The sequence below is a fragment of the Ovis aries genome, chromosome 14 (genome assembly GCF_016772045.2).
Source record: "Ovis aries strain OAR_USU_Benz2616 breed Rambouillet chromosome 14, ARS-UI_Ramb_v3.0, whole genome shotgun sequence".
Classification (NCBI taxonomy): Eukaryota; Metazoa; Chordata; class Mammalia; order Artiodactyla; family Bovidae; genus Ovis; species Ovis aries.
The window spans coordinates 46158391-46184120 of NC_056067.1; the positions used below are offsets into that span (position 1 = coordinate 46158391).

Consider the following 25730-nt stretch of genomic DNA (forward strand, 5'->3'; position numbering starts at 1 on the left):
AGAATGGCGGCTACCCACTCCACTATTCTGTTCTGGAGAATTCCAGAGACTGTACAGTCCATGGGGTCACAAAGAGTTGGACACGATGGAGCGACTTTCACGACTGAGTGACTTTCATTTTGCCTCAACTGCATACTCTGAATTTAATTATGAGAAAGTGTCAGACAACTTCAAATTGAGGCTGTAAATTCTACATTGCAGAATTTACAAAATAAATTGCCAGTTCTCTTCAAAAGTGTCAAGGTCATGAAAGACTAAGTCATGTCTGACTCTGCAACCCCATGGACTGTAGCCTACAGGGCTCCTCTGTCCACTGGATTTTCCAGGCAAAGGTATTGGAGTGTGTTGCCATTTCCTTCTCCAGGGGATCTTCCGAACCCAGGGATTGAACCCAGGTCTCCCACATTGCAGGTAGACACTTTACCATCTGAGCCACCTGCGAAGCCCTAGTAAGTAACTCACCCCCACCCCCACAGTCCAGTCATTAAGACTGCATGTGTCCAATACAAGGGATTTGATCCCTAGTCTAAGGTCCCATGCGCTATGCAGTGCAGCAAAAAATTTTTTAAATAATAAAAATAATACAATACAATTAAAAGAGAAGATTAAGGAGAGTTACCAACTTAACTATAACATATGATCCTGGATTGGATCCTTGCCCAGAAACAGAACAGTTAAGCCACATTGATGAAATCTGAGCAAAAGTTGTAGATTAGTTATTAACTCTTGGCTCAGAAGTTAAAGAGTCTGCCTGCAATGTGGGAGACCCAGGTTCCATCCCTGGGTTGGGAAGATCCCCTGGAGAAGGAAATGGCAACCCACTCCAGTATTCTTGCCTGGAGAATCCCATGGAGGGAGGAGCCTGGTAGCTCCCATGGAGGAGGGAGCCCCACAATCCACGGGTCGCTAAGAGTCGTACACGACTGAGCTACTTAACTAACTAACTATAACTGAACATGAACTTGGGCAAACTCTGGGAGATGGTGAGGGACTAGGAGGCCTGGCATGTTGCAGTCCATGGGGTCACAAAGAGTCGGACATGACTGGGCAACCGAACAACAACTGTTGCAGGGAGGAAGCCAATTCTGACTTCATGTTGGAAACTGTTTCTTTGACTTGTTTTTATTATTATAATCATACTCAATGGCTTGCCTGGAGGACCCTGCCCCTCTGCTTGACTGTAAACTAAAGTGCCTTTGTTCAGCTGACAGAGATAGTTTGTCCCTGCCCACCTGTGAATAGAAGAGATTAACACATTCTCCTGGGTTCCCTTACCCTACTGCTCTCCACCCAGGTGCACTTTCCCAATAAAGTCTCTTGCTTTGTCAGCATGTGTCTCCTTGGACAATTTATTTCTGCTCGGACAATTCATTTCCGAGTGTTAAACAAGAGCCCATTTTCAGGCCCTGGAAGGGGTCCTCCTTCCTGCAACAAATGGCGACTCTGGTGGGATTCTTCTTTGCTGAGACTGACATCCTGACCACTCGGGGTACTCAGGGGCCACCTTGCCTGCCAATGGACCAGACCCAGCGGCCACAACTGGGACCCTTTGTCCCTGGTCTCCTCCTGACGTGGACAACTGGCCAGAGTGCCCCGACCCGGTAAGGAACAAGAAACTTTATTGACCTCTCTCCGCTTCCCTCTCTCTTTCCTCCCCTTAACCCTTCCTGTCCTCTCCCATTTTTCTAGTCCCCCGGTCTTGGACGCAGGAATCTGGTCGAAGGGCCCTCAGCCTGAGCTGAGGATTGGAGACTGATCACCCCCTCTTGGCAGAGAACTGGAATTCTGGTTCTGGTGTGGTCTGATTTCTGGTAGGGCCAAGTTCCAGGCCTCCCTTCTCTGGAGGCCCAGGGAAAAGTCCCATGAGGCCTGAGTATCTGTAGGTGGCAGGAGACGACTGTAAGGCCACCCCTTTCGCCCTCTCCCGCCTCCTCCCCCTTCTTTCAACCTGGCTTCCTTTCCTCCCTTGAAATCTTTGACGTCAGTACTTGGATCTTAAGTTCTGTGTCTCTATAGGAGGTTTTCTGAGAGACTGTATTCTTGTATTTAAGGGCTTCCCTGGTGGTGCAGAGGTTAAAGCGTCTGCCTGCAATGTGGGAGACCTAGGTTCGAGCCTAGGTCGAGCTTTCCCTGGGTGGGAAAGATCCCCTGGAGAAGGAAATGGCAACCCACTCCCGTATTCTTGCCTGGAGAATCCCATGGACGGAGGAGCTTGGTGGGCTACAGTTCACGGGTCACAAAGAGTCGGACATGAGTGAGCGACTTCACTTTCACTTCTGAAGGCTGAACATTCCCTTGGAGATGTTTTGCAAGACTGAAGACCCTTTCAGTTTACTTCCCCCCTGCATCTCGTTTCTATTCTGTCTTTGGACTTTAGTTCCTCATCGCTTCTTTCTCTCTGATCTATAAAAGAACCTGGCATCCAGACCCCAATAAGATGGTTATTTTGAGGCGCTAGCTTGCCATCTTCTCGGCTGGTCTGCTCCCTGATTAAAGTCTCTTCCTTGCCTCAGCACCTCGTCTCCTGGATTCATTGACCTCCCTGTGGTGAGCAGAGCACGCCTGCATCCGGTAAAAAAACAACAATATCAGTATCTATTAGTGTATCTGTTAATCTCCTGGTTTTGATAGAGAAGCTGGATTAAGAGTATTTGGGAATTCTATTTTTGCAACAGTTTTAAGTATTTATTTTTATTTTTTAGTATTTAAAATGAAAAGTTTAAAACATTTAGATGAACACTAGGTGTGCAGGGAATATGGAGAGTGTGGGCCTTTCAGTTTACCTTCATGGCACTCAGTAATTGACTCCAAGGGCAAATACAGGACTCCAGTTCACTTGGAGGTGAATGGTGGTGTGGGGCTTTGTTAGGCAAGAAGTTTCAGAAGAAAAGGAAAGCACATGTTAAAAAAAAAAAAAAAAAAAGCCTAAAATGGAGTCATGTGTCCCATAACAACAAACCAAGACTTAATTCCAGTTTAAATGTTTCTCAAGAAAATATGCTCTTTAAACAAATCGATCTGAAATTTCCTGCTTGGCACCGGTGAGCTAATCTGCATGATAAGACCCCTGCCATTTCCTTCCCCTAAAAGATGTCCGGGCCTAAAACAATCGTTTCTTTTCTTTTGCTAATAACTTCCTTGTCCCACTTTCCTACTGCCTGTAAAAAACTTCCATTTTGTACAACCCTTTGGAGTAGCTACTTGGTAGATGGGATACTGCCGGATTCAGAAGTTGAATAAAGCCAATTAGTCCTCACATTTGGCTGAATTACTTGTGTATGTGTTTAACCACACATCTCGGAAAACAAGGGTTTCAGGGAAAGAAGAAAAACTGATGGACGCAGAAACTGGCTTTTTAATGTTCAACAGTAGTTCTCTCAATATATCTCTTGGAGAAGAATCAAGAAAAAACAATCGTGAGGGATCAGGTCATTTTTAAAGGTTCATCGCCCAACTCTCCCGCACAGGCAAGGGTGAGCAGAGAAGAATGGACCTCATGCCCCATCCCTGTGTTACACGGGAAGGCTGAGGTTATAATTACTGTCTGGGGTCACAATCTGTCAGAGCACTGGAGTCACAGGCGCCTCACAGCTACACACTTGGTGCTGAACAAATGGTCAGTATCACACAAATACAACCAGATATTCGCTCTTAGGACATACAAGGACACAACCACAGAATGAGACACCTCCACATCTTTATACACAGTCACAATTTCACACCCAGTAAGGCACACAGTCGCACAATCTGCTCACACTATGACACACAAAGCCACATAAAGATTCTCGCATCCTCAGCAGCCAGCGCGCAAAAACCCAAGGCTCTCTGGACACGCCCAGTCCCCGCCCCAGAGTCCCAGACCCCTCACCTTCTGCCTTCCCTTGGTCGCGTCCGGGTCCCTGCGGAGCTAAAGATCTCGCCACGACGTCAAGAGAGACCTAACGCTGGGCCACTGTGGACTCTGGGAAACGTAGTCCAGAGCTAGTCCAGCCACAGACAAGATGGCGTCCTCATACCCACAGTCTGGGCTTGGCCCGTTTGACACTGCCCTCGAAAGCCTTCAAAGAAAGGGGTTCCCTTTCCAAACCTTCCACCATGCTTGAATTTATCTTTCTGCAAGTCAGGATTACTCACTCTGAGAGCCTCATAATCACAGGAAGAGGCTGCCAAGTTGGCTGGGGGAAAGAGACAGAGAGACGTAGAGTGTCAACTAGCAAAGCCTTAAGGGAAATGTAGTCCAAGGCCGGGAAAGCGCGGTTGCTGTTGACAGAAGGTAATCAGATACCAGCCTGTGCTCGGCCACCGTGACCGTGCGGGCCGCGTCGCGAAGACTTCTGGGAGTGCTCACTCGCCCTCGGAGTGCGCAGGCGCAGCGCATCGAGTGGACATTTTGGTCTTTGTCCGCGGGTCAGTCCGGCCCCTGGGTCCACGTGGCGCGAAAATAGGAGGTGGGATGTGGGCGTCTTGGGCCGATGGGGTCGGGGACGTTGAAGGGAAGGATTCCGGATCTATTGGGGTGCGGTGCGAGAGTGGGGAGCGGGTTTAAGAGCTGCTGGCCTACATGTAGGGTGGGGGTGGGGGCCTCTGGGGAGGGTTCGAGCGATGCGTGACCCTGAGTTTGACCGCAAATTTGACCGGATGTTTGAGATTGTTGAGGGAGAAACTGGGTACGGGATTGTATGGCTGCTTCTCAGAGGTGTAGGAGACCGGCACTGAGAGAATAACATCCGAGCGGCACTTCCCTTGTCGAAAGTGCTGATGATTAACGGTGCCATCTTTCTGGAACATCTTATTTACTTGAAGATTGAAGGTCTATAAAAGCTAAGTGGTAAATAATTTTAAAATGGGTTTTGGTATAAAAGTGCTTTTCCTTTTAATTGGGTAGAAGGCAAATCACTGTTGTTGTTTTTTTTAACAATATTTTAAAGGATAATTTTGTTAGAGGGAGCCTGCTTCAAATGGTCTCCAATGTCCTGATCTTTGGGGTCCTTTAATAGGACTCCTGTTAAGTCTTAGAGTAAATATCAGCGTTCCGTTTTTAGAAGCAGTGTCCTATTGCGCAGAAGCCGAGAACTGGGGATTCAAGGGCTTGAGGTTCTAGATTCGGCACTGTTATCTTCGTTCTTTGAAAAAACTAATTCCTGCAATGTTTATCCATGAATCTGGACCAGTTAAATATCCTGACTGTTAAATGCGTTTTCCCGGGTTATGGATTTTGTGAAGTAACAAAGGTACTTTTTCTGAGGAATCTCCTACAGTTATCCTTCTTGTATTTTAAATAATTGGGTACCAAATCAATACCTACACATCAGTAGCTTTCAGATAGGCAAACAACTGCCAGTTAGAAGGTATGATAGAGGAAAATCATTATTTACAGCAACAGTTTTTTTAAAATTGAGGAATAAGCTTAAGAAACTACCGGAAAAGAACTTTAAAATACTGCTGTAGGGCGTATTGTAAGATAGGAACAAAAATAGTGTTTTTCAAGTTATCCCAATAAAAGTATCCACAAATTTTTTTTTTAGGAGGGGGACCGAGATTAAGCTGATTCTGGACTTCATATGGAAAAATAGACAAGCTAGAATAGCCAGTAAAACTCAAAAAGAAAAGCAGTTGGGGTGTGGGAACCCAACAGTAACATTTTACCTTTTTTTTTTTTTTTTGGCGCACTGCTGAGTTTGTTAGTTCCCCAGCCAGGGTGTGGATTGAACCCACACCCTGGGCAGTGAAAGCCCAGAGTCCTAACTGCTGGACTACCAGGGAGTTCCCCTGATGGTATAACATTTTAAATCCTCCGAAATTAAAATAGTATTGGTATTAGAAGGAAACAGGCCTATGAAGGGTAATTCAGCAGTATATATAATAACTACTTTTCTTTTTGACCTAGTTATTTTACAGATGGAAATTCATTCTACAAATGTACCTGAATTACATGAAGTGATACAGGTACAGTGTTTCACATAGGAAAAGATTAGGAACAATCCATGTCCATCAGTAGGAGATTGAATTTGAAAAATAATAGCTAGGTCTATGGGCATAACTGAATTTCTTTGCTGTTCATCTTTAACTAACATGTCATTGATAGTCCACCTATAATCCAATATAAAATAACAATTTAAAAATACAGAAAGGGAGAAAAAATTCCTCAGAAATAGAAATAGCATAGTTATTCTTACTGTTCCTGGTAAAAATTTCTGAAAGATTCAGATATGCAGATGCTCTTTTAAAATTGCTGTGTTTAAGCTTTTTTTTTTTTTTTTTTGACATTTCCTTTTATAACTGGAATGAGGAAGTTAGAATTCTTTGTTCAGGTTACACTCATCTTTAGCAACTCATCACTGCCTCCTTTATGAGATTTTGTTCTTTGATTTCCATGATGGTTATTTTCCCATGGTTTATGGTTAAGACAGAGCTTCTGGTGATATTTTTTACAGATCCTAATTGTGAGTTATTTTGGGTCAGACTACATCAGAGGTGATCTTCAAATTGCATACATAATAACATCAGGAGAGAAATATATGATTGATCCACCACTAGCAATTGTATTTTCTCCTTTATGACCAAAATGTAATCTTCATAATTTGCTCATCCTCATGAGCTCATTTGGTTTCATAATTTGCTCATCCTCGTCAATCATTTAATGAATGGTTTTAACACCAATAAATAATCCTTTAGCTGAATCAGCAGTAATTTCTTCAGGCTTGCAAAGTGATGATTTTCTAGTTTTTTCATTACTTTTACTTTTATTTGATTGCTACCTCAAATTGTATCAAATTTATCCTGTTTTTTTCTTCCTTAATTATCATTTTTTAAATTTGTCCTCTTATAGCTAGTTTTCTTTCTGATAGTCATAGTATCACAATTTTATTCAGTGGGCCTTCCTTCTTGCTAACTCCTGTCTCATTTAAACTTGCCACCATTTAAGTTTGAAAGCTTCTTCCACTCCAGGCCCACCTTGTACCTTTTCTCCCAAACTTGGATTTCTCCAAGGAGCTCTGGTTCCTTTTACTGGAGAATGGTATTGGACACCAAGATCTGGATGCTAGATGCTCTCATTGCTGCAGAGGTAACATTGTTTCAAGGCCATTTCATAGACAGAATGAATAAACCCATTTTTAAAAATCATGAGTTCATACTACTATTTCTAATTCAGTTTAAATGTTTCAGGATTTTTACCTCAATAGCTCCTAATTGTATTTTATGGTAAAAAAAATTTTGGAGTAGGTTAATACAAGTGTGGGCTTATTTGCTTTATTCTGCAGTTTCAAAATAACTGAAAATAGTTATAATAATGTTGGTAGTGTAGTAACCATAAATGTACTGTATCCTGTGAAAATTTTCTTTGTGGCTGTTTTTGCCCTTCCACTGAGTACACTAAAGATGTAGAGTCAAAGTTCTCTGTTTTAAAGTCATTGGAAATAAATCCTTGTTTTGAGGAATTATGTTAATTAACAAGTTAATGCACAGTTGAGTTCATGTATTTCAATTTGTTTCCAGTTTAGGGACTGCTTTTTAAGAAATGAATTTGATTATATAAAAAAGTAGATAATGCATTTCAACAAAAACTCTATCTCATAGAGAGATCTCATTTTGCTCTCCTCCCTGTCACATTCATCTCTGTCCCAATTTTTTAAAAAATAGTTGTTTTTTTTTTTGTTTATCTTTCAAATAGATTCTGTATTTGGTGGGCCACTCGTGTATATTTTATTCTTCCCTCCTGTCCCCAGTCCTTATGTAAAAGATGGATTCTGTACATTCCTCTTTTTCGTCACTTCACAATATACCCCAGAGATACCCTTTCTTAATCATATACATGATTTTTAACTGCCTTGTGTGTGTGTGTGTACTGTAGTTGATTCTGCTGTTGGGCATTTGGGTTATTCCTAATCTTTTGCTGTTACTAATTACTTGGCAGTAATGAGTAATTTTTCACCTGTGTCATTTTGTACTTATGAAAGGTTCTCCAGCGTTGGCAGGAGGATTCTTTACCACCACTAGCGCCACTTGGGAAGGCCCTTGATTATCTCTAAAGTAGATTGCTGCAAGTGGAATTGCACATAGGGCTAAGTAATTTCTTAGCCCTTATGTTCTTATCTGCAAAAACACTTCTCTTCCTAGAACCTTACCATCAGAGTGTAGTGTTGAATGTTTTATTTTTTTGCCAAAAGTATGAGTGAAAATTGATATCTAAATGTAGATTTAATTTACATCTCTATTATGGGTGCAGTTGAGTACCTTTAAAGGCCACATGTACTTATATGGGAACTGTCCATATCCTTTTCCTCGTTTTACTATAGAGTCCCTCTTCCTTCTAGGAACTGTTAAATTACATTAGAAAGGTTAGTCCTATGTGAGATGAGTTGCAGGTTTTTTTCACGTTTTAAATTTGTGTTTGGATATTGTTCAGTGGTTGTTTCTTTTTAAGAATCGTGGAATCAGGAAGTTTTTGTTTTTATGTTAGATTTATCAGTTAGTTAAAATGATGTTAGTTAATTGGTCTTTCCATTTATGGTCATGCTGCTAAGTCACTTCAGTCGTGTCCGACTCTGTGCGACCCCATAGACAGCAGCCCACCAGGCTCCGCTGTCCCTGGAATTCTCCAGGCAAGAACACTGGAGTGGGTTGCCATTTCCTTCTCCAATGCATCAAAGTGAAAAGTGAAAGTGAAGTCGCTCGGTTATATCCGACTCTTAGCGACCCCATGGATGGCAGCCTACCAGGCTCCTCCATCCATAGGATTCTCCAGGCAAGATACTGGAGTGGGGTGCCATTGCCTTCTCCCATTTATGGTCATAGAAACCCTTTCTCACTCCAAGTTTCATCTTTACTTTCAAATCCTTACAGGGTTGTAATTTTTATGGGTTTTCATATCCTAGCGTATGATATTTAGGTATGCATCCAGGTTTATATTTTTTTCCAGTAGGCTACCCAGTACTTCCAACACCATTTATTAATATTAAAAGACCTTTAACTCTACTATTTTAAGATTCTTTATTTTGATCATATAGTAAATTTTCATGTATTTGGTCTGTTTCTGGACTTTATATTCTCATCCATCTTCTAGTCTGTATTCATGTACCCATATTTATCTTTTTAGTGTGTGAGCTTTATGATTTTGTTTTAATATCTAGTATAGTTGGTCTCCTGTTATTGCTTATCTCTTTCAGTTTCTTAACTATTCTCATTTATTTTTCTATGTAAACTTTAGAATAAGCTTGTCTAGTCCTGGGAAAAAGCTAATTGATATTGCATTAAATTTTGTAAAATAATTTTAGGGAAAGGCACTATAGTGTTGAATATTCCTGTGTGTGTACGTATTGTGTGTTGTATATATGCTAGTTTCCTTTTGGGTCTTTTAGAGTGTCTTAAAATTTTCTTCATATAAATTTTAGACACTTTTTACTAAATTTATTTCTAGGTCCTTTATTACATTGCTGTTATGAATGGAGTCTTTGTTGTGGTATATAATATAAAGCTTGTTGGTTTCTATAAGTTAATTTTATTCCCTGCTCAATCTATTATTGTTTATAATTATATTTAAATGTAATTATTTAAAACGAGACTTTGGGCATCCTTATCTTTATTTAGAATTTAATAGAAATGCCCTTAATGTTTTTGCATTAGATAAGATGCTGGCTTTTGTGGTCAGGTGTAGATTATGATGACCTATATGTGTAAATATTACTCCTCCTGCCTGGATCTCTGGGGGTGTGAGTAGAAATAAAAAGTTTAAAACTGAGACCACTGCCAAGCCTCATATACAACAACCAGGAAAGATCCCATTAATCAAGGAAATGAAAATCTCTCTAAACTCTGATAACTACAGTCTTTAAAACATCAAACAACGAAAATAATATACCCATTCATATTTTGTTTTTCCATTTCCTCCTTTTGGGTGACCGTTTTGTAACTCACTTTCTCCATGTATCTTTTGTGTTCTTTTTATAGCTTTTGTTTGCTTAAAGTTTTTGTCTTTTTCAAAAAATAATTTTGTTACATTATTTTTCTTTTTTTATGTATTTGTGGCAGTAATTTTCAGGTGAGTTTAATTGTTGGAAAATTCTGCTGTTGATTGCCACTGCTTTTCTTAAAGCCTCCTTGTATAGACACAAAGTATTTGCCATGTTTGTAGGAGGTAGATTTTCCTAGAGGAGTACCAGGAAAAGAGAAACATAGTAGCATTCTGTGCTTCAAGGCTCTCCTGCCTCTTCTAGTGTTTAAAAGCTTCCTCCTGTTCTTTGGCTAGTTGACCCTAACTTGGTTGAGGCCGACCTCTATCTTTCTCTTTCTGTTTCCCATAAATCTTCATAGTAGTTGCCTTCCAGGATGATGCATTTACTTTTAGAGGTTTCTAAATCTGGGGTCACCCCACTCCTAAGTGCTTTTTAAGTCTGTTCTGCTTCCCCTGCAGTCTTTTTCAGTTTAATCTAGGTTTTACTCTCGTTGATTCTGTCTTAGAGTAAGACTTATTCTGTAAGGAAATATTAGCTGTGGATTTCTGAACTCCCTAAGTCCTTAGAATCTCCCTCAGCATTCCTAGTTCTTCATAGGCTTTTTTGCAACTCACTCTATAGGCCCCCTATGTGGGTTTTCCTTTGGTAGAGATAACATGGAGTTTGGGTGTTGTTTTTTTTTTTTTGTCATGAGTCTTGTTGATGACCACAGTTCTCACTCAGGGTGAATTCCTCATTCTGAGAATGAATCTTTCCTGGTTATTTCTGAAGGCTGCTACCTTAAGGAACTCTCACCATTTTCTTAGGCTCTCTTGCTACGCTGTCACACATTATTGTCCTTCCTGTACCACCTCTGCTATTTGAGGTTTTGGGGCCGCACTGACATATAATGTAGAGTTAAATTCTCTCTACTACTTTCAGTACAGGTGTAATGTATGAGTCGCTGCTTGCCCCTTACTCTCCTCTAGCCATTAACCCATTTTGCTTAATATTTTGTATGGTTTTAAGGAAAAGTACTTAAAAGATTGAAACTAAGCAGTCACCTTGCTCCTGTGAAATGTTTCCTTGTCTCCTTGACCATTGGTGTTCCTAGGATTCTGTCCTTGACCATTCACATACTGTGTGTGTTCTCTATAAGCAGTCACATAACATTCCGCCTATCTTCTGCAGCAGTTATAGTCTGACAGCTGACAGATTGCCATTTCCATTCTAGGCTGTTCTGAGCTCCCTGTTTATGTATGCAGTTGCCTAATGGATATATTTGCCTGCATGTTCCTTAGAAACCTGACACTCTGAATGTCCAGATCAAACTTGATCTCCTTCTTCTTGCAGGTTGTTTCTAGGCAACCCACACTCTCATGTTTATCTCTGTGTACATTACTATTTAAGTCATGCTCTGAGCCTTCCATCTGCCATACCCCAGTATAAGTTGGTGACTGTGCTTTTTCACCATGCATAGTAGAGTGTATAAGTAGTAACTTGTATTTTTTAGGATTTTGCTTTTTTTAAAAAAAGTAATTTCAACTTTATAGAAAAGCTGCATGTACCCTTTCTAGAGAAGAGTGCAATGTACAGAGAAGTCCCATATACACTTTACCCAAATTCACCATTTACTTTTTTTTTTTTCTCACAAAATTTATTTTTTATTTATTTTTTTTTAATTTTAAAATCTTTAATTCTTACATGCGTTCCCAAACATGAACCCCCCTCCCACCTCCCTCCCCCACCATTTACTTTTTAAATTGCCTTATTTTTCCTTCTCTAATTCTCCAGAAATGTGTAGGTTCTTTTGCACTATTTGAGACTAAGTTGTATACTGCTCCCTTTATCTATAAATACTTCAGCATAAATTTTCTAAGAACAAGGACATTCTTATACATCATCATGGTATAGTAATCAAAATCAGAAAATATAATATTAATACTATTATTTCAAAGTCTATATTCAGATTTTTGTCTATTGTCCCAATAATGTTCATAATTCTTTGTTGTTGTTTTGAATGTGTGGGTGAACATATTTATGGGACATTTTTAATATATAGTTTCATTTAGAGTATATTGCAATCAAATATTAGGAATCCAGGAACACTTTTTCAGTTTTTGTTCCTAAATACTGTTAAGAACAACTTTATCCATGTGACTTAGTTGTGATAGGCATATGTTGTTCTAGATAATGAATATTAAATTTCATCCAAGAGTCAGGGTCACAGTTAAAATCATACTTAGGAACCTACGTAGAAGTGTGGTGCTAGAGAACAGTAGCAGCCAGTCACGTAAGATGTGAACAGCTTTTCTTATGTAAGTCAAATTCTCAAAATAAATTGCCCCTTTCTTCCTTCATTTCTCGGTGTGTGGAGCCTTAAATGGTTTAATGAGTATATGGCTTTGAAATTCTGGATCCAGATAGTACCTTTTCTCATATAGTTGTATATGCTTTGATCTCTTAAGGCAAAAAGTTATTACTTTATTCTTTTTCACAGGGTCACTTCCTTGTGCACCGTCCTCATCCTTCAGAAGGCCGGGAGGCCCCAGGGCTCAGCCGAGTTCTAGGAGAGAACTTTGGCTCCAGCATTAACATTCTAGTGCTGTGTCATTTCCCCAGTAGCAGGTTGTGAACTGATCAGGCTGGATGTGATCCTCTGTTGAAGCACGAAGACGAACTCTGGATGGTGGAGAAAGAAGTGGAAAGGAAGTTTGTTCAGGTGAGTGCATCACAACCAGGCACATCACAATTGTTCAGTCAGCGCTTCTGAAAAGCTTTGTTACCAGCCCTAGTCTTAGAGTGAGTCTTTAGAAACCTGAAGGACATTTCCAGTCATTATTTTTTCTTTCAGTAGTCGATCCCTTTAATCAGATTCTAGAGGGCCAGGTGCCCTTCTTATTTTTATTCTGTGTGTCAGCCCTTCACACTTCATTCCCTCTGCCTCTCTGTGATTGCTCTGTCTTCCATGATAGCCTCAGTCTCATATCTCCTGGTGTGTGTAGTCTCCTTTCCTTGTGAGTTGTCTTTTAATGTTAGGTTTACATATTGTCTGATATTTAGTTTCCTTTTTGCTGCTGCTGCTGCTAAGTCGCTTCAATTGTGTCCGACTCTGTGCGACCCCAGAGATGGCAGCCTACCAGGCTCTTCTGTCCCTGGGATTCTCCAGGCAAGAACACTGGAGTGGATTGCCATTTCCTTCTCCAATGCATGAAAGTGAAAAGTAAAAATGAAGTCGTTCAGTTGTGTCCGACTCTTTGCGATCCCATGGACTGCAAACCCGCCAGGCTCCTCCGTCCATGGGATTTTCCAAGCAAGAGTACTAGAGTGGGGTGCCATTGCCTTCTCCAGTTTCCTTTTTATTACTTACCAATTTCTCTCATTTTTCAGTGGTTAAATACTTCAGCATCCTGTTTTACATCTGTAATCATACTTCCTGTTGTCTTCTTATCTAGTTCCCCTATTATTGTATCAATAAACTCCTGCCTCCTTCCCTTCTGCCCCAGTGTACCTCTTTTCAGAAGTTTTTGCTGTAGAAATCAGTTCTGCTTTTTTGCTATGTGTGTGTGTATAGATGAATGGATGGATGAGTCTGTATTTATTATTTAACATAGTATATGAATTTGTAAAAAATTTTTGAACATCAGTGAAAACATCTGACCTTTGGTCCTGTAGTTCTTTCTCAAAGCTGCAATCACTTAAGAGTTTCACATGGATTCTTCTTGAGGTAGTCTGTGAATAAATAAGCATATATTAATGTATCTGTGGTACAAATACAAATATATATATAAGCACTCAGTCTTTTCATTTAAATGATGGTATTATTCTATTGTGTGCATAGTTTTCTTCTTTTCTCCATCAACACTTAATTCATTTAACCTGCCTTTAATGGACATTTAGGTTGTTTCCAGACTTGTGTGAGTGAAGATGCAAGTCAATATACTTGTTTATATTGCTTTGCAGAGATGTGCAGATACAGTTACATCCTAATTTACTCTAAGTAGAAATGCTCGGTCAAAGTTAAGTTTATTTATAGATTAGATAGAATAGGCACATTGTTCTGAAAAGAAGTAAACCAATTTACATGTCTACCATCATGGTATATTGATATATTCAATAAGTATTTCCTGCATGATTTATATTTAGCACCATTTCAGGTACTAGGGAAATAGTGAATCAAGCAGTCAAAAATTCCTCCCTCTTGAGGTCTACATTCTAATTGGGGAAGACAGACTGTGAGTAAATAGGTAAAAAATGTATTCTATGAGATGATCGTGAGTCCTATGAAGAAGAATAAAGCAAGGAAAACTTGCATAGTGAGGGCCAGTTGGAGGTTATAATTTTAAATAAGTTAGGGAAAGGTCTCATTAAGAGAGTAACATTTAAGAGTATGAGTGCGCAGTATGCAGTATTTGGTGGAAGAGCATTCAGCCAAAAGGAACAAAAAGTCTTAAAAGCCCTGAGGCTGGAGCTTCCTCTTAAAGAAATAGTGATGAGGGCAGTGGGCTTGAGCAGAGTGATAAAGGGTTTGGTTAGGTAACAGGCCAAATCATAGACTTTGGCCTTTATTCTGAGTGATTTGAGAGGCCATCAAAGGTTTTTGAGGTGAGGAGTGAAAAGATCAGAATTAAATTTGAGCTGCTATAAAGAAAATATAGTATAGGGGGCCAAGGCTAGAAGATTAATGTGAGTGATCACTACTGCAGTGATCTAGGTAATAGTTATACTTAGTGACAAGTGGTCAGATTTTTAAGATGTTTTAAAGGAATAGTTGAAAGATTGACTGATTATATGTTGGATATGAGAGAAAGAGAAGTTACTGACGACTTAACTAGACGAGGATGAGACAAGAAGACTTCAGGAATTTTGGGAGACCGAGCAAGGATTTTCTTATGGACTTGTTAATTGTGTCCTGTCTACCTATCCATCATCTAAGTGCATATTCAGGTAGGCAATCAGGAATCTAGGGAGCTGGAAAGTCAGGAATTTAGGGAACCTAGAAAGTTGAGAAGATGTATATTTTGCTATACTGACAAGCTGCTTTAATCAGTGGTGTTGTCTGTATATCCTTGCTCAGTTCTACTTTTCTTACCACTCAGAGATGCCATTGTGTCCAAGTCTCCTGCATCCAGCCTGCATTCCTAGATTCTGTTGTTAGAAACTAGGAGGTGGTGATGTGACCCCCTGAGACTGTGCCGTTTGATTTTGGAGAGTGTTGTGCATAAGAGCTCTTCCTAAAAACAGCAGTGACAGCTGCCTACTCATATTCTTCCTAGTAGGACATTAGAATTATAGCTATTTCCTACTTTTACCAACAATGCGGTTTTTCCTTTTTGTCTTTATCTTTCTCCTTCTCAGACAGAGTGAGCAGAGATGTCTTTTTGGTTTTTTTGGCTGTACTTTGAGGCTTATGGGACCTTAGTTCCCCAGCCAGGGATTGAACCTGGGCCCTTGGCAGCGAGAGGGCGCAGTCCTAACCACTGGACCATCAGGGAAATCCCAACATGTCTTTATTTTACCGTTTTAGAGGAAAAGATCTGCTTATGATTGAGTCACTCTTCTAGGAGTTCTTTCCAGATTCAGCTTTATGGGTGCTTTTGTTGCTTTATCTAAGTGTTTCCCCATCTTTTGCTTTTTTCTCCCCTTTCACTCTATCCTCTTATTGGACATGTCTTCTGGAATTCTGCATTCTGCCTTTCCTCTTCCCTTTTATAAATTAATTCTCAGAAATGACTCATTCATTCTGAAGTTAGAAGTAAAAGGAAAGTAAAGTGAAGTCGCTCAGTTGTGTGTTGACTCTTATGCGATGCCATGGACTGTAGCCTACCAGGCTTCTCCATCCATGGGATTTTCCATGCAAGAGTACTGGAGTAGGTTGCCATTTCCTTCTCCAGGGGATCTTCTCAACCCAGGTCTCCCCCATTGTAGGGCAGATACTTTACCATCTGAGCCACCAGGGAAGTCCCAAGCTTTCTATAAATATCTTTTCTTTTTCCACCTCCAGCCTTTCTGTCTTGCCCACCATAATTTTATCTATTTATGGGATAAACAATTATCCAATTGTGACTTCATTTTCACTGTGTTAGACAGAGGTTTCAGCTCATTATTTCAGGTCCAGGCGTCACATCAAATTAGGTCTAGATCATTTCCTTTCTCTTGGTCCTTGTGACATGGTCAGTCAAGCCTTTTAAAAGATACAGTTTAATCAGGAGAGGACATATTAACCCTGTGAGTGTAATGTGAACATATTTCTTTCTCTATATAAAATTATTTGAATCTTGGCCTTTGATTATACAATTCCCTACTTTTTCATTTCCTGATTATTTAAACCTGTTACTTAATTCCTCTTTTATTGATCTACCATATGATTGTCCATCCTGCTTCACATTTTGCACAGAAATTCAAAAGTCCATAGTAAACATCTTACATGTTTTTTACTTTTATGTGTGGAATCTATCATATGGACCTATTGAAAGGAAGGGCAGTATTTTATTTTTTCTGTCTGAAATTTAGACTACACATGCAGTAACTTATTAAATAATCTGAATTATTGTAGAAAGATTTTTTTAGATTTGTTCTTAACATCTTCAAACAGTAAAAACATTGAAAGAAGAGTACATTGATCTACTGTATATCCACCACATAGATTTAGTAATATGTATTTTGCCATGTTTGATGTATCTGTTTCCTAGTGCATGAGTATTGTGTGCATTGAAACAGCATGACATTTAACTCCTAAATAATGAAGTTTGCATTTTCTAAAAATAATGTTAATGGGGGGGCCCGCATAACAGAAATACTGTTATCATACCTTCAGTTCACTTCAGTCACTCAATTGTGTCTCACTCTTTGCAACCCCATGAACTGCAGCACACCAGGCCTCCCTGTCCATCACCAACTCCTGGAGTTTACCCAAACCCATGTCCACTGAGTTGGTGATGCCATCCAACCATCTCATCCTCTGTTATCCCCTTCTCCTCCAACCTTCAATCTTTCCTAGCATCAGGGTCTTTTCAAATGAGTCAGCTCTTCACATCAGGTGGCCAAAGTATTGGAGCTTCAGCTTCAACATCAGTCCTAAAAGTGAACACCCAGAGCTGATCTCCTTTAGGATGGACTGGTTGGATCTCCTTGCAGTCCAAGAGATTCTCAAGAGTTTTCTCCAACACCACAGTTCAAAAGCATCAAGTCCTTGGCACTCAGTCTTCTTTATAGTCCAGCTCTCATATCCATACATGACTACTGGGAAAACCATAGCCTTGACTATAACGGACCTTTGTTTGACAAAGTAATGTCTCTGCTTTTTAATATGCTGTCTAGGTTGGTCATAACTTTCCTTCCAAGGATCAAGCGTCTTTTAATTTCATGGCTGCAATCACCATCTGCAGTGATTTTGGAGCCCCCCAAAATAAAGTCAACCACTGTTTCCACTGTTTCCCTATACCTTAGATGATTAATATTATGTAATAATATTTAGATTTCCCCAGTTGCCTCCAAAATACCTTGTATAGCTTTTTTGTCTTTAATGCCAGAATCCAGTCAAGGTTTAAATGTTGGATCTGGTTATTGTCTTTTTAATCTTTAAATGGTAAACTGTCCTCTCCTTTATTTCCCCCTTGATTTTGCCCCTTGTATTTAAAAATACTTAATTGTCAGCCATCCAAAGAAAAAAGGAGTACAGCCATTACTGCAGTCCAGCATCTCAGATTATAGTTAGTATATTGACTTAGCTATGTAGAAATTTGGGTTTAGAAATACTTCATATGAAACACTTATTTTAAGAAAAGTGAAGTGTGATTGTGAATAGAAGTTAAGGGAAAGATGTTTAGAAGTACAAGACAAGATTGGAGAAGTCTTTAGGAGCCTGTTACTGGAGCTGATTCCAGGAGGTTCTATAGATTATAAGAAGCCTAAGATACAGGAAGGGGTTGGGTTAAACCGAGGGATATAAGGAACGTAATATGCCTAATTGTGATTCATTGATTGCATACCTAACATGCTTGGTAGGCTTTTTCTCAGGGCCTCTGAACTTAACCATTACTTAGAATGCTCTTCCTCCACGCATCTGTAAGGATCACTCTCTTTCTTCCTTCAGGTCATGAATCTTAACCTTCTCAGAAGCTGTTCTGTCTGAAACTATAACTCTTTATCCATTCCCTAATTTTTTCCCCATAGCAGTTAAAACTTGTTAACAAACCTCTTTTATTTCTTTTTTTCTGTCCACTAGAATGTAAACTTGATGGGTGCAGAAAGTTTTGTCAGAGTTGTTCAGTGCTTTTTATCCTTGGAGCTTAGAACTATGCCAGACTCACAGTAAGAAGAAGGTAGAAGAAGGTATTTGTTGAATGAATAATGAGAAATGTTTTGAGCATCAATTCCCAAACTTTTTGGTCTTAGGAACTCTTCACATTTTCTTTTTTAATTAAAAAAACAGCTTTATTGAGATGTATTTCAGATAACATAAAGTTTACCCTTTTGGGAATATACAGTTCAGTGTTTTTTAGTATATTCACAAAGTTGTGTAATTATCACCATTATCACATTTTCCTCATCACAGAATGTAACCCATTACCCATGAACAGTAGCATTTATAGTCAGTCCTAAGACTTGAGGGCCTCCAAAGGGCTTTGGTTTATTATGTGGACTTTTATGTTTATTTAATGTAAAATTGAGAAACTTTTGAAAACATTTATTAATTTAAAAAACTCAAATAATAATCTCATTACATATAAATTTACTTAAATTACAATTCTTAAGTAACAGTTTTCCAAAATAAAAGAGTTTAGTGAGAAGAGTGGCATTGTTTGCATGTTTGTGGAGCAGTTTTAATAGCCTTTTCGGATAATTGTGAATATTCTTTGGTACTATACTAACACTTCACAAGTGGTAATTTTTTCAAGATTAGCCACAGTGTGAAATTTGAAATTATAACAGATTTTTCTGTTCTCTTACACAATATCCATTTATCTTAAACTTTGAATGGATTTCTGACCCATGCGTGATTTTGTAACATCATACATTATGTGCTTAGTTGCTCAGTTGTGTCTGACTCTTTGTGATCCTGTGGACTGTAGCCCACCAGGCTCCTCTGTCCATGGGGATTCTCCAGGCAAGAATACTGGAGTGGGCTGCCATGCCCTCCTCCAGGGGATCATCCCAACCCAGGGATTGAACTCAGGTATCCCACATTGCAGGCAGGTACTTTACCCTCTGAGCCACCAGGGAAACCCATCATGCACTAGCCAGTTGAACTGCAGCTCTTTCAAATGTTGACATGGGGGCCTTCCTGGGTGACTCAGCTGGTAAAGAACCTGCTTGCCAATGCAGGAGACACAAGAGATCACCAGTTCAATCTCTGGGTCAGGAAGATCCTCTGGAGAAGGAAATGGCAACTTGCTCCTGTATGCTTGCCTGGAAAATTCCATGGACAGAGGAGTCTGGTGGGCTACAGTCCATGGGGTTGCAAAGAGTCAGACACGACTGAACACACAAGTGTTGACGTAACTCATACAATTTCAAAACGTCATATTTTGTTAACATTACCAGTCTCATTAGAAAAGTCTTTGGAAGTTTCAGTCACATGGTGGAGGAAACAGGTTTTCCAAAATCCTGATTTTTACTTTTGTTTGAGAACTTAAATTCTATCATTGGCAGCATATACTATCAATTATTTCCCTTGAGATGATTCTCTTTTTGTCTGAAGAAAGTTTGTGCCAAACAATGCCCAAGTCTTAATAACCATAGTTGGTAAAGCATTTATTAATTGTTTAAAGCAAATTAATGGTGCAGCATGAAATAAAGTAAAAAATGGTGCTTCATGAGTAAAGTGGCTAGGTTTAGCTCACAACTTAATTTGTTTGCCCAAGTGCTTTCCCTTGAGACAACTGTCATCTTGTGTACAACAGAAGTATATGTGTATATGTATAAAATTAATATTCTTTATAGTTTTTGCTTTTCATGGATTTGATACTCACTACACTTTTTGTTTGCTTGATTTTCCTATGCTAAAGCACAGATTTCCTATTCAGAATAGTTCAAAGCCTTCTCAGTACTAGTTTCTACATTGTTACATGCATTGGGAAATCTCCATTTTTCCCTTTGGGGACAATAAGTCTAGAATTCTTGTCCTCTTCAGTGTAGACCAGGCTGTACTCTGACCTGATAGTCATCTCTTACCTTGTAGCTTTTCATCACCATTAACATAGAAATTACTTCATTTTTTACCCCCCTGTACATCCCCTCATTTTTGGATTCTATATCTGTTACCATCTCTGTCTACTGATTTTGGTGGAACATATCTTCTAATAGCATCCTGGGAGAAGAGGTGCATTTTGGGCATTTGCATAACTGAAAAATGCCTGTACTTGACTGTCTCATTAGATTGATAGTCTAAGCTTAAATTTTTTTCAATCAGAATTCTGTCTTCTAGCTTCCTGTCTTTCTGTTGGGAAATTTTATTCTCTTTTCTTTGAATGATGTATGTTCTTTCTTTTGAAAGCATTTTTCGCCTCCTTGCTGTTTTGAAATGTCCCAGTAATGTGTCTAGATATTCATCTTTTATTATTCATTGTGCAGGGTACCAAGTGCACCTTTTAAGTCGTCTGGAGAGTCATGACTTAGAGGAGAGGACATTTTTTTGTTCTTTGAATATTTCCTCTAAGCCAGTTTCCCCCTTTCATTTTCTGGAACTTCTTTTACTCGGCTATTTTATTACTTTGGTTTATCCTTCAATGTGTCTTCTTATAACTTCTATCAGGAAATGACAGTTGTCACCTGTGCTAATATGTCATTGACCAAACAAGGCACCTGGCCATGCCTGAGTTTGCTAGAGTGAAGCAGTGCAATCCTCCTGCACTATGGGAACCCTGTTATTGGTGAATGGTAATATAGTTACCCTTACCTTACCTCTCACCCCACCCCATTGTCCCCAGTCTTAGTTTCTGAGGGAACTTTTTCTGTTTCTTGCTTCCAGAATGCTGTTAACTGTTTCACTGATAAAATATCTTCTCATAACTGTCTGCAGTTGGTTTCAGGGTTTTGTTGTTTGCTGTGCCTTACCTTTATTTCCTTAGAGTTTCTTTTTGTCTTTCAATGTTGATCTTTCATGTTAGTGGGGTTTCTCTCTTGTGTGTGGAGTATTGGCTAAACAGTCATGTTTAAGAGTGATTCACTAAAAGGTAAGCTCTTTTGTTCCTGGGTGCTTCTAGTCAGTGGATAAAGAGTAGAGCCTAGAATGCCTCATGGACTTGGGGGTCTCCTTCTGAGTTACACTATCTTACTCTCATGATCAGATGTGACCAGGTCCTTTGTTTCACCAGAAAAAAATGACCACAAATAAGTATCATCTTAGATGGGAGGCATCCTATTTAAGTTTTTCACTGGCCTTTTAGTTTGTCCAGAAAAGGGTCCTTTCATATCCTACTCAAAGTTTCCAACACTTTTGGCATCGACTACAGAATGGAGCTGGGGTCTCACCATATTACATATACATCCCATTGCTTTCAGTATAGCACCTGTCATCTCATTTGTTGAGTGTCCCTGAGACTGAGGCTTCTGTGATTAAATTCCTGCAAAGAATAACTTTGACTTTGTGAAAGGAGTGGCCCTTTGTCCTCATGACTGACAGTAAGGGGCCAGCTGCAACTTAAACAAATTTTATTTTTACAGCAAATACTATTCCTTCTTTTGAGGTGCTTAAATTTCCCGTCATTTTCTGAGTCTTTATGATATTTTGTGGCACAGGTTTGCTTGCTTGACCTCATTGTCCTCTTCTGCAGTGCCTTTTTGTTATTTGAACTTCCTCAGCTCTTCTGTCGAAAATCCTCCATGTACTTTGTTACTAAAAAAAAATGTTAATACCTGTGTGTATTGATGTTGCCTGTCATTCTTCTTTCTTGTGAGTTTGTGCCATTTTCCCTTTTCTTGTCCTTTGAATGGAATTTTAGAAGGAAGCAGTTGGCTTTTCCTTTCTCTTTTTCAGAATCCCTGGTAGACTTTCTCAATTTTATGTGGTTATCTTTTTATCCTGTATGTTAATCCCTCATTTTTTGTTATATTCAATTTGCTGGATTATGAAGTTGTTATTTTTCAAGAGTTTTCTGAGCTGTTTGTATATATGTGAATGTTTAATTTTCAACCAGGTGTCCTATTCAAGGGTTTCCATCTCAAATTTAGTTGAAGACATTTATCGTGAGGATTCTTTCATACTTTGAGCTAGTTAATCCCCCAAAGCACAATCTGAAATTTCATTACTAATAATGGGAAAATTCATAAATACTGATAACATAAAGCTAACATTTATGGGTGCTTACCATGTGCCAGCCACAGTTCTAAGCACGTTATACATTAACTGCTTTAAATGATGATTCTTTGTACTCCATTTTATTTAGAAGAAGCTTGAGAAGATGATGAACAGATAGATTGGCAACAAGACTTGGAAGACAAGTTGCATCCAGCTTCAATAAAGTACAGACAGAAAAAAGCAGTGACTAAGAAAATTGGAAAAGTGCTTCCTTTGATATCAGACTATCTTTTAAGGCAACAGCCTTTTCAACCTAGAGTTTGAAACACAATTTAGAGTTAGTTGCGTAAGAAAGAATCATCGATTTAAATAGTGTGGAAATCTTCCACAGCTTACTCCTTGTAGTGATAACCCTTTTTGTAAAAGGGTATAAAATCAGTGTGGAAATGCCTTCATTAAAAATTTGAACCCCACATGATATCAGAGCATTCATACTGGAGAGAAAACCTATGAATTTGCTGAATGTGGGAAAACTTTCATTTGTATGTTGCACCTCATTCAATGTTGAAGTCAGGCTGGAGAGAAATCCTCTGCTTCTAAAGAATATTGAAAATCCTTTACCTAGATAACATCTCATTGAGCAGAAGAAAATTCATACTGGAGAGAAATCAGTGAAGGTTATAAATTTCACTGAATATTTAGAAAATTTAGAGTTAGAAAGCGCTGAATGTACTGATTATGATAAAGTTTTCTCTTGAACCTTATCTCTTACTCTACATTTGAAAGGCCATACACAGAGAAGCCCAGCACATGTAAGAAATGTGGAAATACCTTCAGCTAAAAGTAAATTTTCATTCATCAAAAAATTCATACAGGAAAGAAACCTTGTGAATGTGGGAAAGCTTCCATTCAGATGTCACACCTCAGTCAGCAGAGAATTTGTAGTGGGGAAAACCCCTTTGCCTGTAAGGTATGTGGGAAAATCTTCAGCCACAAATCAACTCTTACTGAGCATGAGCATTTTCATAATAGAGAGAAACCTTTTGAATGTAATGAATGTGGAAAAGCATTCAGCCAAAAGCAGTATGTCATTAAACATCAGAACACCCATACTGGAGAGAAGCTTTTTGAATGTAATGAATGTGGAAAATCCTTTAGCCAGAAGGAAAACCTTCTTACCCATCAGAAAATTCACACTGGAGAAAAACCTTTTGAGTGTAAGGACTGTGGGAAAGCTTTCATTCAGAAGTCAAACCTCATCAGGCACCAGAGAACTCACACAGGAGAGAAGCCCTTTATATGTAAGGAATGTGGGAAAACCTTCAGTGGCAAATCAAACCTTACTGAGCATGAGAAAATTCATATCGGAGAGAAACCCTTCAAGTGTAATGAATGTGGAACAGCTTTTGGTCAGAAGAAGTACCTCATAAAACATCAAAATATTCACACTGGAGAGAAACCTTATGAATGTAATGAATGTGGAAAAGCCTTCTCTCAGCGAACATCACTTATTGTACATGTGAGAATTCATTCAGGTGATAAGCCGTATGAATGCAATGTATGTGGAAAAGCCTTCTCTCAAAGTTCATCTCTTACTGTACATGTGAGAAGCCATACAGGTGAGAAACCCTATGGTTGTAATGAGTGTGGGAAAGCTTTCTCGCAATTCTCAACCCTTGCTCTACATTTGAGAATACACACAGGTAAGAAGCCTTATCAGTGTAGTGAATGTGGGAAAGCTTTCAGCCAGAAGTCACACCACATTAGACACCAGAAAATTCATACCCATTAAAATCCTGTGGATATCATGAAAGGTGTTCATCAGGAATTTACACCTTATAACACATCAGAAATAATCATTCTGAAGGAAGGCATCACAAATGAGGGAAGCAAAAGCTAAAAACTTAAAGGACACCAGAGAATTCATCTTGAAGAGAAAGACATTTGTGTGATTAAAATCCTGTATCCAATAAAAAACATACTGCAAAGGTAATACTGAAAACTTTAGATGCATTTCCACTAAAATTGGGAGTGGAAAACTTTTTTATGATTGCCATCTGCATGAATTTGGAGATCTTCACCAGTGTAATAAAAACAAAGCTATAAGTATTAGAAAGAAAGAGACTTCTATGGTATTGATTTAGCAGAACAGAAGAGATTCTGCAAAAACCTATGCATTTATTAGAATTTATAATATAGAAAAGGCATCAGGAGCTGAGAAGCTAATGAGACTATTTTAAAAAGTGCTTTGGAGGTAATTTGTTCTCCAAGGGGGGGAAAAATAGAACATGAACTATACACAAAGATAAGGGGATTGGGTTAAAAGCAGAAGTATGAGAAAGCTATATAGTAAAATGGTTATGACCTTGGGAATGGAAACATTCCTTATGGCAAATTGAAAAATATCTAGCAATTCTACTCTGAGTTTGTATGCTCAGGAAATTATGTACCAGACTATTTACTGTGGCATGATTTGTAGTACTCATTAATTGGAAACAAATGCGCATCAGGAACAAAATGGAAAATACTTATGATGGAATACTGTATATCTGTAAAGTGTAATAAATGAGATCTATATGTATTAGAAAGATCTCAGAAGTCATGTTGAGGGGGAAAGAGTTGCAGAATGACATAATACGATGACATTTTTGTAAATCTGAATGAAAACTTCCTCACAGAATTTCAGTGCTATATATTGGTAATGGATACATAATATGTATGTATGTTTTTTAAGTGTTTTTGAAATGGGTTGGAAGGATACAGACCAAACTCTTGATAGTGGTTGCCTGTGAAGAGTGGAGAAGGGAAGGGAATGCGTGTGGGGGAGGGGGCTGTTAGAGGGGGACTTCAGTTTTATATATAAACATCAATTTCTCTTAAAAAAAAAAAGACTGCAAAAAATATATTGAGATACTGGTTAATTCTGGATTGTGGTATATGGATATCTTGTCTTATTTTTTGTACTTTTCTGTATTTTTAAATTTTCTCAAAATTAGTAAGTATGGGGGTGAGGATGGGAACACTCTGTACCTATAGAAATCATGTTCTAATGGATTCATTCCCAATCAACTACTAAACTTTTTATAGGAAATATTTCTAAAATTTTATCAATGAGTGGATGGACTTGCTCTCTATGTAGTAGGAAATTATCTATTTTATTAAAATTAAAACTGACAGTATAATCCAAATGTTTTAATTTATTTATATCTTCATGTTTCTGACACTATTTTGTGACATATCATTTGAGCTTAGGAAGTTTTAAGAACATTTAGTTAAATAAAGATAAACATAGACTTCATATAATTTGTCTTTTTTCAGATAAACTGACTTTGGAATGACCATTTTACATCTTGTACATTTCTGTGGAACAGCATATGCGTTAACAAGAAAGTTTTTGATTATTTTATTTTTAAAAAGAGAAAATCACTCAGCATCCCAGAACATCCACAATTTGAATTAAATGTCAACGCTTGGATCTCAGTCTTAATCTGCAGGTTATTTCATTCTTCCCCTACTTTGACAAACACATCATTTTTGTTTTTGTTTTTTTCTAGCTC

The 25730-nt window shown here is 38.6% G+C and overlaps 3 protein-coding genes across 22 annotated transcripts in view; 2 read left to right on the forward strand and 1 right to left on the reverse strand.

Annotated features, from left to right (window-relative positions):
• Window positions 1-3909, reverse strand: part of ZNF565 (zinc finger protein 565) — a 32716-nt gene extending 28807 nt beyond the window's left edge. For 13 of the 16 annotated variants that reach the window (XM_027977421.3, XM_042230888.2, XM_042230890.2 and 10 more), the window contains exon 1: window positions 3869-3909. Coding sequence is in view for 3 of the 16 variants with exons in the window: in XM_060398548.1 (XP_060254531.1) it covers window positions 2187-2200 (14 nt within the window). In the remaining 13 variants the exon portion in view is untranslated. Of the gene's footprint in view, window positions 1-2186 lie in introns of all 16 variants that reach the window. The other 3 variants (XM_060398548.1, XM_060398547.1, XM_060398546.1) reach the window with 3 other exon arrangements.
• The window catches only part of CAPNS1 (calpain small subunit 1), a 78939-nt gene extending 53578 nt beyond the window's left edge, over window positions 1-25361 (forward strand). The window contains exons 11-13 of the mRNA XM_012190219.5: window positions 1-4448; window positions 12433-12654; window positions 22322-25361. The exon at window positions 1-4448 is cut by the window's left edge and continues 46986 nt beyond it. The gene's annotated coding sequence lies outside the window, so the exon portion shown is untranslated. The remainder of the gene's footprint in view (window positions 4449-12432; window positions 12655-22321) is intronic.
• On the forward strand, window positions 4357-25361 carry ZNF146 (zinc finger protein 146). Of its 5 annotated transcripts, none has more exons than XM_042230905.2 (3): window positions 4357-5946; window positions 12433-12654; window positions 22322-25361. In XM_042230905.2, the coding sequence occupies exon 3, from the start codon at window positions 23087-23089 to the stop codon at window positions 23963-23965; it is 879 nt and encodes a 292-aa protein (XP_042086839.1). In that variant the 5' UTR covers window positions 4357-5946; window positions 12433-12654; window positions 22322-23086; the 3' UTR covers window positions 23966-25361. The 5 variants fall into 5 exon arrangements, with proteins under 5 accessions (XP_042086839.1, XP_042086837.1, XP_042086838.1 ...); XM_042230903.2 differs by having other exon boundaries at window positions 4357-4828; XM_042230904.2 differs by having other exon boundaries at window positions 4357-4516.
• Window positions 25362-25730: the final 369 nt, after the last annotated feature.